The sequence below is a fragment of the Drosophila navojoa genome, chromosome 3, assembly GCF_054131105.1.
Source record: "Drosophila navojoa isolate 15081-1374.11 chromosome 3, UAZ_NAV_1.0, whole genome shotgun sequence".
In the NCBI taxonomy this organism is placed as follows: domain Eukaryota; kingdom Metazoa; phylum Arthropoda; class Insecta; order Diptera; family Drosophilidae; genus Drosophila; species Drosophila navojoa.
Genome location: NC_142891.1, coordinates 5983796 through 5996340, shown reverse-complemented (window position 1 = coordinate 5996340; position 12545 = coordinate 5983796). Strand labels below are relative to the sequence as shown.

General features: G+C 37.3%; 1 protein-coding gene across 2 annotated transcripts; it reads left to right on the top strand.

Annotated features, from left to right (window-relative positions):
• The first annotated feature begins 7624 nt into the window (after window positions 1-7624).
• On the top strand, window positions 7625-11633 carry Ugt301D1 (UDP-glycosyltransferase family 301 member D1). 2 transcript variants are annotated; one of them, XM_030383817.2, is made up of 4 exons: window positions 7625-7785; window positions 9888-10140; window positions 10206-10652; window positions 10714-11633. In XM_030383817.2, exons 2-4 carry the CDS (start codon window positions 9888-9890, stop codon window positions 11601-11603), a joined length of 1590 nt encoding a protein of 529 aa, XP_030239677.1. In that variant the 5' UTR covers window positions 7625-7785; the 3' UTR covers window positions 11604-11633. The 2 variants fall into 2 exon arrangements, with proteins under 2 accessions (XP_030239677.1, XP_030239675.1); XM_030383815.2 differs by lacking the exon at window positions 7625-7785 and adding an exon at window positions 9593-9713.
• The last annotated feature ends 912 nt before the right edge of the window (window positions 11634-12545 follow it).

Genomic DNA, 12545 nt, shown 5'->3' with positions numbered 1-12545 from the left:
ACGCGGTTCACTCAGCTCCCTCGAGCCAGCGATCTCGGGGCGAAGGCGACCACCAGTCCAATAAGCATGATTGTATCTAGATATACGAAAACAGTGATGAGCTCTATTTTCAAGTGTTGCAGAGTATTTTAATTTTGAGCAGATCATAAAGAGAGACATAAGTGAAGTGTAGAGTGATATATTGTATATGTTATATATACCGTAAGGTATCGAATATGTTAAGATATAATATGATATAACATTTTAAAGGATAATATAGGATATTGGAGTGTATATTGATTCAATTATAGTATAGTACCGTACATTATAGGGTATATATTATATAGTAGATTTAATGTTGTATTTAATAGTGAACAAAATCATATATAATGGCATTGCTTGAGGAAAGCTGTTAGTAGGTTTAGAATATCATAAGCTATAATAATTTTATAAATACATTTATTGCTTAATATATTGTAATATTTTGTAGTTAACAAATTCAAACATAAATATTTATTAATATTATGAATATATCTACATATAAGGATAGCCTTAAATGGATAATTTATTATTGGAATTTATTAGTTTCGAATTGGAATTGTCAAATTATCTAACTTGATCTACTTGATCTCTAATCCACATTCGTGGGATCGCTATACAGATTTTGTCTCAATAATATTATTCTTAATCATCGCAAAAAGCAATTCCATATGCTCAAAGTATACTCTAAATTGAGGAATTCAGGAGAAGCTTTGATTAAGGACATGATTTACTATTTACAATAGTATAAGCACCCTTCCTTATTTCTTCCCAAAGAATGATATTTAATAATAATAAATTCACATTGGAATATTCCAACAATGTTGCGCTGCCTGCGCATCTCTGGCGCTGATGAGCGACCGAGTTCACTGTAGTACGTACTCTGTACTTGTGCGCTGTGGAACATGATGATCATCTAGAGATGTTGTCGCTGCTCCCTTTGCAATCTTTGTTGGGTGGCAGCGAGCACGCGAAAAAAGCAAAAACAACAAAAACAAAATAAGCTCGCGCGATTGAGCAATTGCGAGCGCCAAGAGGCTGAGGACTTGAAATTTTTCAATTTGTTTGCCTCAGTCGCCAATGCTGCCGCCGCTTGTTGCAGTTGCTGCTGCTGCTGTTGCTGTTGCTGTTGCTGTTGCTGTTGCTGCTGCTGTTGCTGTTGCTGATGATCATCGAGTTTGTGGGGCGAGCTGCGAGTGAGGCACACATGTGGATGCAATTTGGTGGCTGTGGCCATTGCCACATGTTGTTTGCCTATGCGACGTCGTCAACTCCTTAGCCAATGAGTGTGTGTGTTGTTGTTGTTGTTGCTGGTTGTTGATGAGTGATAAAAATCGCCCAGAAATTTTTTTAGCAGCCTATTAAGTTACATAAGTCACAGGGGCGCATCGTGTGAAATATCCTTTTGGCGTGTTAATGAACCCTTTGACACCAACGAGCAGCCAGAGCCGTACCCACCATTCATGCCACAGCGTGCCACATGCAGCAACGAAACATGCCACTGACAACACATGCCACATAAATCAGTGTGGCCAACGGCATTCGCTACGGCTCAGCTCAGCTCATTAATAAATTACGAGGCAACGCGGAAAATCAAAAATTTACCTATGAAAAAGTGGAGCATAGAAAGATAGTTGAATGCGACGCCCACCAGCTGCATATGTATGTGTGTGTGCGTGTGTGAGTGTGTGTGTGTGTTTGTTTGTGTTCGATATCGGTTACACGCCCCCCCTTCCAGCCAAGCCTGCTCATCTCAGCAACCCTTGGAGGTTATATTTCGGGGTGTGATAAGGCGAACGACTCGCAGGCACGCACAATTTAGAGCGGATCCAGCAGGAGCCGCGGCAGGAGTGGGAGTAGTATCGAGCTGCACCCAGAGGGGCAACCACTTGAGTGCTATGCATACACATATGTATATGCTTATGTATATGTATAGATATAGATATTGTACGTCAGGCATATCGAATATGCATGTATCTGGGTTAGGCCACACAGCTGTGCGCCCTGCGGCCTTATGTGTGGCATGTAAAAATATAAGCACATAAAACTGCACTTTTCCTAATTGCGCCAGGGAGAACCAGAAGCACCAATGGAGAGAGCAGGAAAGCGGGAGGGAGGGAGAGAGAGAGAGAGAGAGAAAGTCAGTTCGTCAAATATTCAAAAAACCAAATCGGCGATAAAGACACATGCATATAGTTCAAGTCAAATACATATACATATGTATATTCATGTTTGGGGAAAGATCTAGCAAATGCACACGTGCGCCGCTAATTGCAGTCGCAGCAGAGTTGTCGAACTAAGCGTTGAGCTGGGTTGCCATGCTCAATTATGAGTGCTGAAAATATTAACATGATTTTATAAATTTAGAGTGGGAAATCTGTGCAGGCGAATCCAAGCGGGGTCGATGGCAGCTGCAAAGGTTGAGAGAGAAAGTTCTCTGGGTACTATAGTCTGAGAAGTTGAACCTTGTATGTTGTATAAATCTAAAACAGAGCATATTATATTATAAAACATATTTCAAAGTATTTCTTCATTTCCAATTGAAAATACAAAAGATTGGCAGCCCTGTTGGATATCTAGAAAGGAAATGATAAGTACAGCAACACTTACCTACGCGAAGGGTGCATCCTTTTACGCATCAACAGTTTTTATAGTTGTTTGGCCTATCACTTGGTTTATACGCTCGAAATTTCTTTGGAAATGTTGGGAGCGAGCAGAGAGGAGGGGGCGTTACTCTGCCACGCAGTGAATCACTTTTAGGGCGTGTAACCAAAGTGCATCTGTGTGCATGTGTGTGTGTGTGTGTGTGCCTCACATTGTAATTTATGCATTCGTGTAGGTAATGAACTTGGAATTTATACGCAAATACCATGTAATTTGCTCATTAACAAATTGTTATAGTTTAGGCTTAGTACATGCATTTTGGGGCTCATTAGCTGGGCTGACCTTACCTTTTCGAGTGTTGCTGAGCACTTGAACTGAAACAGATTGTACTGACTACTCATGTCCTTTGCACGCCGTTCTCGAACCACTTCAATTTCCCACCCCTGTTCCAGCGCGTTTGGAAGGCGTCTCATGTGTCCCATTATAACTCAATTTTCCATTTTCAATTGCGTATAATTTTATTTTTGACATATTAAATTAATATTGACACATTGACAGCTGCTGGTTCGTCAAATTTGCCGACAGCCTGCCAAAACAAACTCCCACCCGGCCCGCTCTAACAGTCCATTACGAAAACTATCAACGACCATGTCCGAGTCTCAGTCTCTGTCGCTGTCTTTGTCTCTGTCTCTCTCGGCGTCTCAGTTTTGACGAGCGGCTGTCGCTGTCGACCACCCGCTGACAATGTTCTGTGCTGCGATCAAGCAATGCGGGCGCTGATCGAAGTTATAAACGAGAGAATGAGAGTAGCATCAGAGTGACTGACGCGGTAATACCCTCTGTTAAGCTATGCAGGATAAATTTAGAGCAGAGCAAAGTTTTGATAGATCGGATTAGAGTAGAGTAGGATAAGTGGAGAGGGCTTGAGTTGAGATCGGTAATAATGATCCAACTGGAGTTAAGTAAGAATAAAGTATAGAGTAGAGAGTAAGCTAAGCCCCGTTAGCCCTATTTTATATCTTATATTACTTAAAAGTCTCAACACGTTTTATTATAAACTTTAATTATAAATATTTTTAATTTTTAATTTTTAATTTTTTTTTTTTTTAATTAATTTTAATTTTTTAATTTTTAATTTTTACGAATGCTTATCAAAGAAGACCATTTACTACCTTTGATTTGAAAGGTTGTTAATATAAAATCTCATAAAGACAATGAAATCGTTTGTATTTTCTAACACAGTGTAAGGCTTGAAACCCTCTTTTCCTAATCTAGAATATGAGATCGGATATCTAATTCCACAATTAGAGCGCGTGTCAAAAGATAATTATGATTTAGTATAATTATATTGATCGGAGTTTCATTCCTTATCTGCTTATAACATACTTTTACAATGCCACCATATACCCTTTCTTAACCCCATCTACTCTATATAGGGTATAGAAAAATAAAAAATATTTGCTTTAATTTGTCGAATTCGTGCGCTAATCATGCGCAACGTTTACTTTTGGTGAAATTTTTAATTGCCGCTTGAAACGCCAGAGAACAAATGTGAGCCATGGGCTTTACTTCCGTGGAAAACGGCAGTGTCATCATTTTGGGTTTGTGTATTGCTGGGGTGTGTGGTAAGTGTGTGTGTGAGTGTATGTCGTGTGCGTCTGGCGTTTCCCTTTATCTAAAGCGCGCCTGGGAAAACGCGAGCTGGCTTAATTGATAGTTAGATAGATGTGGATGGTTGAATGGCCGACTGGAAATACATCGAAACAAATACGTTACAAATGGCATCTCGGACAAAGGTTCACGTTTTTAATAGCTCAATGCGTATCTGTTTGGATTTGCCCATTCGATGGGCTCGAAGTGCAAAGTAAACATTAAATTGGCGCAAACTAACAAATTGACCTTTGTTTCAGCCCCTGAAATGGATTTTTGGGTTGGGCCAAAGTCTGTATATGGAGCTGGGTGCGTGATCTAGAAGCGAACATCAATTGATAATATATTATATATCGATATAGTTTATAACGTGTAGTTTGCACCTCGTAAAAAAACAGAAATGAAAAGTGAATTTAGATAAGAATTAAATTGATTGATTAAATAATTTATAAAACTAAATAAATCAATTGATTTGCAGTATTTTTGAATAAAATTAAATATAATAGATATAATATCATTAAACTGTTAAACTACAAACTCAAGCCAATTAGCTAAATATTCACAATTATTTCCGTATATCGTCTCAAGCTCTTCAATTGGATAATAAATTGTTCCAGTCAGAAATGAGTTGTTAGCTTAAAGCATTCATTTTTGTGCACTTTATGCTCTCTTTAAACACATCACAGAGATCCTGGCATTCGGTGGCCAATTTATCTCCGACATTGATGTATACAAAGTATCTTAATGCCTCTCTCTGCTCGGCGGTTCTCGGACACATTTCGTTGCACGCAATTCAATTTCATTGCACCGTGGCAACATTTTGTTCCTTAGCTGCTTATGAATGAACTTTCCGCCGACAGCGAACAGTTGGAGTCAGCGCTGAGCTCTTGGCTTGGCTGGTCGCTGTCTCAACGGACTGTGGGCCGGGCAGTCCATCATCGCCCACGCCTCGCACCGCACTGCAACGCCCCGCCATGACCTGCGGTCTTCCTGAAGTTGCCTTCGTGTTCGCTTCATTGAAGCGTGCCAATTTTTATTGAAATGTTTCGGCATCTTCTGTTGTGCGTTTACGTATTCTGGTTTCGAGAGGGTAGCACAACTTTCTTAGCATTTGTGTAATGATTAGCAAAGGCAATCGAGAAAAGGAGAGCTAGTTGGAAAGACAGTCAAAGAGATAGAGACAGATACATGATAGACAAATAGAGATAGAGAGAGACAGAGGGAGAGAGAGAGGCATAGAGAGTGAGTGAGAGAGAAAGACAGAGAGAGAGGCATATAGAGAGTGAGTGAGAGAGAAAGACAGAGAGAGAGAGGCATATAGAGAGTGAGTGAGAGAGAAAGGCAGAGAGAGAGAGAGAGGGCCATAGAGAGAGTGCGTGAGAGAGTGAGAAACAAGAACAGAGACAGAAAAATCGTGAGCGAGCTAGAGAGGGAGAGGAAGAAAATGTTACAGAGTGACAGAGAAGAATAGATGACATTGATAGTGAAATATATTTCAAAGTTTTGTGCTTTTCTAAGTATATTTAAATATAAATGAATAAATTTGCAATGAGACTCCTTATATAATAAATGGGAGAGAGTATACAACCTTCAGCATGCCGCTCTTTCCCGATCCATATTCATCTTTAATTTGTTGCATGCTTTACTTGTGCTTTTTTATGGCATTTTTGGTGGCGACACACCAGTTGTCGGCGATGTTTTTACTGCTCTGTTTCTTCGCGCATTTAAACGACTGCAATGTTAATTATTTATTTTATTTGTATTTGTCGCTTTCGGTTTGTTAACGTTTATCAGCTGGCAACAGACTGCAATTTGTTAGCACTGAAAAATGTCGCCAGCTCGGGCAGGGATAGTCCGGCTTAAATTCTGTTTAAACATTAATTAAGTGATTTATTTATAGATTGTTCACGATTTTCAATTGTTTGAAGTTATTTAGTTATTTTCATTGTAAAGGAAATGCATGCATTTTTCGAGAGGAAAATCCCAAAACCGTTGAACGAAACAGGTTCTCCGTTTGACTATAAAATGCAGTAGAATTTGCTTTCGCTAAGCGTGGTTTAAATTATAGCTTCCCGAATTGATTCTTCGCGTTTTGTTTGTAATTTTATATTTTAACTAATTGATATTGTTTATTAAACAGCTTTATTTAATATTTATTCCCGTTTACTACCTGTTGAACAGGTTTACGTTGAGCGTTCTTGAATGTCATTTCTCTTTACATGAAACATCTCTGGCAGGAATCAATTTGAATTTTAAAATGTTGAAATATTATAATTTATTTATTATTATATAATATATATAATATAATTATAATTATATTATAGCTGTAAGGGAGAACTGTTTATGCTAATAAAATATTGAATATTAAAAAGTATAATAATAAATTTATAAAAATTAAATGAGTGTTCTAAAATTCATTCTTAACTCTAATCTAGTTTACGAAATATGAATATGATTCCCATAATAATTGAAACCTTTTTATTATACTCATTTTGAATGGATTGATGGGTGAAATCAAGTTTAAAGCCTAAAACTATTTTAATAAATATAATTTTACAAAATAATTTAAACTTTTTCTTTAAGGAATTTATAAGATATGCAAGAGCTCCGCATTCATTGCGAACAGACACAGTCTAGCCATATTTGCATCAAGCTGGTTGTTGAACTCACTCAATGGGCTGTGAATTCACTGTTTTGTCTGTTATATGTATGTATTTACATATGTATCTATACACCTGCATTGTGTCCATTGTATCGAATCTTTTTGGCTGCTTGATTGTGATAATCATAAATCCTCAAATGCTCATGTTCGTGACCTGCAAAACAAATTGGAGTCCATTCATCTCAATTGAAAGTTCAAGGCAAAGCTGTTGACTGGTTGGCATTGATATTTGCGTTATTTTATATTTATAAACTCAATTTTCAACACGTGCATCGATCACATGCGGCAAACAGTAGAATCGATCACAATTGCTCACAGTCGATCATCAGTCGAGCTGCTCCGATCTGTTCTACTGCAATTATTTGGCAATGCACGGGGCAATTTGTGAATACAAATATTTGTATATACATATACTGCAATAAATGTATACCTACATACATACATACATACATATGTACTTACACGCAAATCAGGAAATACGAAGCAGAAGCGAATACAAATGACAACAACAATAAGAGTACGTCACGTGCGCCAGGGCTGCATTCGCTCGGTCTTTGCATGCCAAAGCAAAGCGAATACATAAACAGTTATTATTGTGTTTGTTTTGCTTTGCCTTACAGTCGACGCTGACGCTGACGCTGGCTGTCGCCGTCGCTGGCTGCGCTGATTAAGCAGCAAAAGCTAAGGTGCTTGCATTCTGTGCGGTCAGTGATAACTGTCACTTGCCCAGCACCGAACGCGCCAAGTGACTGGCCGAGTGAATTCAAATAAATTTTGCAGTAAATGCAATTAAAGTGTTTTTAATAAAGTTTTTAAAATTAAAAACCAAGTTCTAACAGACAAATATAAAGGTGATTAAGAAGTTATTAATTGAAATCAAATCAAAGTTATGCAAATATAAAGACTTAAATCATTTTAATAAAAATAAAAATATAAATATTTTTAATCTTTTTGTTATAAAGTACAACCTTTTAAATGTTACTATGTTTATTTATTTTTTATTTTATTATTTTTACTCATTACTTACATGCGAAAAATGTTTTTAATCCTCGAAATTTAAAAATTAAATAAAAAATATTTAATAAAGTAAAATATAAACAAAACTAAATAAATAAAAGAAATTAATAAATAAAAATATAATAACTGAACTTAAAATATTTACAAAACTAAAGTGCTTAGTGATAATTAAATATATTAAAATATTATATATCTTATATAAATTGATTTAATTTAAATTGCTTGCAAAGCTAAAATTTGTGTCAAAATATTAAATTGATTTAATATAAAATATGGTGAAGGGAAAACAAATTTAAATAAAAATCAGAGAAAATATATTTAAATATTAAAGCAGATCTAAAAACATGTTTTCTGAATTAAAGAAGTCAACTCAAATACAAATATTATTTATAAATAGTTTTATATTGGTACTGGCATTGAGAAAATGATATAAAATTTCCTCTGGCAATTAAAACAAATCATTTCAACTTTTTTACATAATTAACATTTATAATAGAAGATATTTATTACCGTTTTATGTTTTTCTTATTATTTTTCTACAACTGCAACAAATTGTTCATAAATTAGTCAATTAAAAATAAATGCATTTATGTGTGAAGTTGCAGCTGGGAATAGAGCACGAAACCTTGGCGGACTGTGAGAGTTAAAGCTGAGTGGGTACCTAGGCACGTCAGTAAATATATATACATATACTGTTATTAGCTATAACAGTAAAACAAAGCACATATATATGCATTTGTGATATGAGGAATATAACAAAGCTCGTAAAGCAAGACTCGAAAATCTCTTGATGAAATGATATACATATCAAATGCTTATCGTCGTCTAGACTATATATACTATATAGGAGATATACGTGTTTTCGTGACTCTCATGGTCGTCGAGCATTATAAATTGATTTATTTTTTTTTGTAGAGCAACAGTAATAAAATATAAAATATAAATAAAAAATGTTTGTGTAGAAAGAATTTCGTTTGTTATCTTTGTATTTTTAAGCAGTAAAAAACATTGCGGTTATTATATGTAAGTGTAGGACTAGATATACATATATAACAAACACAATTATCTGTTAATCTGTCATTAGGCAAATCGTTTCACATTAGAGTCCAACCATATAAGTCCAATAAGAATGCAGTCCCGCCCGTTCTACTTTTTATGCGCAATTCATAAAGAATATGAATAATTTTATAATGATGAAATGCAGTTGGTGGATTACAAACAAATGTTTTAATCAGACACTGGATCAAGAATAGCAAAAATGTAGAAATTAAACCGAATATTTAAACACGCTTTGTTGAGAATATACAAATATATTATAAATATATAATATTAGCGAAGAGAAAATATACTATAGGAAAAAAATAATAGAATCAAGAATCAAGAATTATAAATGTAAAATTCAAGATAATTAAAAACATTATTTATATTATTATAAACAATAATACAAATTAATTTCAGGTTAAGAAACGATATATATGATTTTGTTTTGCTGTAATTATCATCATTAAATCAGAGAAGTCTAAGCATTGTTATTGATTGATTTTAATGATTTAATTGGCTTAAACGATCTGATGAATATGGAATATATTCTTAGATGAAATTAGTGATGGCAAACTAATTGATATATATTTTTGTCTATTCATATTCTTGTCTATACGTATAGAATGACAAATAGTAACTAGATTAGATGTAACTCATCATTGAAGGCAATGAAAAAGCCTACGCAGGGTATTAAAACTATTGCATTAGCCGATTAATGAAGGTAATGAGGAAACACATAGGAGACATGTTTATCCATTTGCGTAATCAAACAACATTAGTTGCAAATGTTAACGCGCTTATGCAAATCAAATTAGCTAAAGCTGTACTTCAAATGGAACTGGATATATGTATGTTAATCTGGCGCTCATAAGTTGAATTTTAATTGGTATTTCAGATGCAGCTGCAGTCGAGATCTTTGCTCTGTTTCGTAGTGCTCGCCATATGTGGACTCTACTCGGATGCCTATCGTATACTGTTTATGGGTCCGTTCCCAGCGCCCAGTCACTGGATGTGGCTGGAGCACTTTCAACGGGATCTCTTGAAGCGAGGACATCACGTGACCAGCCTCAACAATCATCCCACAAAGACACCACATGAGAATCTCACTGAGATCATACTCAATCCCATCTTTGATATACCCAAGCACTGTGAGTATTTAATAAACATGGATTTTTCAATATATGTATATATATTATATAAATTATTCTTGCAGTTCCCAAGGAGAATCTGTTCACCATGCGCTATGCCAGCGATTTTCAGAATCTGCAAATGTATTGGAAAATAGGTCAATTGACCACGGAACACGCTTTGCAGGACCCGCAAGTGAAGCGACTGATCGAGAGCCAGGACGAGCATTACGACCTGGTCATACTGGAGCAATACTTTCACGAGGCCTTCCTGATGTTTGGCCACAAGTTCAAGTGTCCCGTGGTCACAATCGGCACCATGGGCTATGCGGACAACATGGACCATGCCATGGGCATACTGACGCCCTGGTCGTTTATCCCCCATCTACTGCTGTCGCACACGGACAAGATGAGTTTCAGCCAACGCGCATACAATTCGTATCTGTCCCTATATGATGTCGTCGTTAGGCGTTGGTACTACATGCCACGCATGCAGCGTATAGCCGAGAAGTACTTCGGGTCGGTCACCAAAGGTGGGTGGGATGAAATCCTAGTCCTGGTTTGCAGTTGCTAAATATTATTCATACTTTTTAGGTGACTTTCCCAATGTGCTAGACTTGGAGCGAAACATTTCTCTGATGCTGATCAACAGCCATCGCAGCGTCGATCTGCCACGCCCCAGCATGCCAGGGCTGATAAATGTGGGCGGTGCACATATACAGCCCGTCCAGAAGCTGCCAGAGGATATACAGAGATTTATGGATAATGCCACGCACGGAGTGGTATACTTCAGCTTGGGCTCGTATATGAAGAGCACGGATATGCCACCGGAGAAGACGGCGCAGTTCCTCCAAGCCTTCGGCAGACTGAAGCAGCAGGTGCTGTGGAAGTATGAGAATGCCTCGATTGGCCAATTACCGGCAAATGTGATGATAAGGAAGTGGATGCCACAGAACGACATTCTGGCACATCCGAATCTCAAGCTGTTCATCACGCACGGCGGCATCTTTGGCACCCAGGAGGGCATCTACTGGGGCGTGCCGATGCTGTGCATTCCCCTGTTCGGGGATCAGCACAGGAATACGATCAAGTCCGTGCGTGAAGGATATGCGCGTTCCATGAATTTCGCGCAGTTGAATGTCGAGGATCTGGTGAGCAACATCGAGGCGTTGATCTATGAGCCCGCTTACAAGCGTAGCGCCTTGGAGATCTCCAAGCGTTTCCGCGACAATCCGATACATCCTCTGGAGGAAGCCAGCTATTGGATAGAGTACATCATCAGGCATCGCGGAGCGCTTTTCCTGAAATCACAGGGTGCCCAAATGCCGCTCTATCAGTATCTGCTGCTCGATGTGATTGGCTGCGCTCTGCTCCTCCTGTGGCTGGCCGTGTGGCTTCCCTGGCGCATGCTGCGCAAGGTCTACAATTGGTGGGCGCTGTCAGCGGCGACAGCGCAAAAGCGGGAAACTAAGAAACGTCTGTGAAATCTTTAAGAGTACATTTACATTGAAACATAATATCACAAATTATAAGACTGTGATAATAAGAGGCAAATATAAGCAAATGCAAAAAAGCTTCCAAAGAGCTTGACTGATATGACTTTTATAAGAGATACATAAGTCAATTGATGCGCTCAGTATAAGAGCCACGCGAGTCAGCGCTCCTTTCGAGTCATTCTCTTTGTCTTCACATTCGTAGCGTTTATTGCTGCCTTAAGCAGGTTATAAGACTGAGCTTTAGCTCAGTGTGTGGATAGCCGCGGAGAGCGCAAGTCCAAATTCGTTTGAGCGCAAGTTTTTATCGAAATTGTGAACCCAAAGTGTTGCCTACTTTTAGGCAGCGCCAAGAGAAATTGATGAACTAATCTAATAAAAAATGTAGCATACTTTTATGCAGCAGATAATACAAATATATTTATATCACAATTATAATCCATATAATACACCCACACAACTGATAGTGATTATATTAAAAGTGATTTGAAAGAAAATGTACTCAAGTTTTTAAATGGAATTTTATTAACATAACGATCGTCTACTGTACTTGTGCATTTTAATATGGTTCTCACTTACACGCACACACCCTCACACACAAAGACACACAGTTGCCGGCAGCAGTTAAAGGTAAGTGGCATAGCTGTTGCCCAGCATTATCTATATATACAATTTTATTTTTCTATTTCTATGAATAATTTATGTCCCAATTAATTAAATCGAAATAGGCAAATGGAAAAACTTAACAAAAATAAATCAAAAAAAAAAAAATCACATGGCATATATTGTGCGCGCTGTCTTTTAGTTATTTTTTGTTGTTGTTTATTTTTCAAATTGTGTTCTCTGTTGCTGGCAGAAATCACGAACTAACAGACAACTCCAGCCTCGATGCTCATAAAACGCCCTCGCACTGCACGTTCTTTTTTCAGCTTT

Bases quoted from the DNA above. Each gene is read 5' to 3' on its own strand.
- Ugt301D1 (XM_030383815.2), top strand. The intron at 10,141-10,205 runs GTGAGTATTTAA...TTATTCTTGCAG, and splicing joins CTTTGATATACCCAAGCACT to TTCCCAAGGAGAATCTGTTC. The intron at 10,653-10,713 runs GTGGGTGGGATG...CATACTTTTTAG, and splicing joins CTTCGGGTCGGTCACCAAAG to GTGACTTTCCCAATGTGCTA.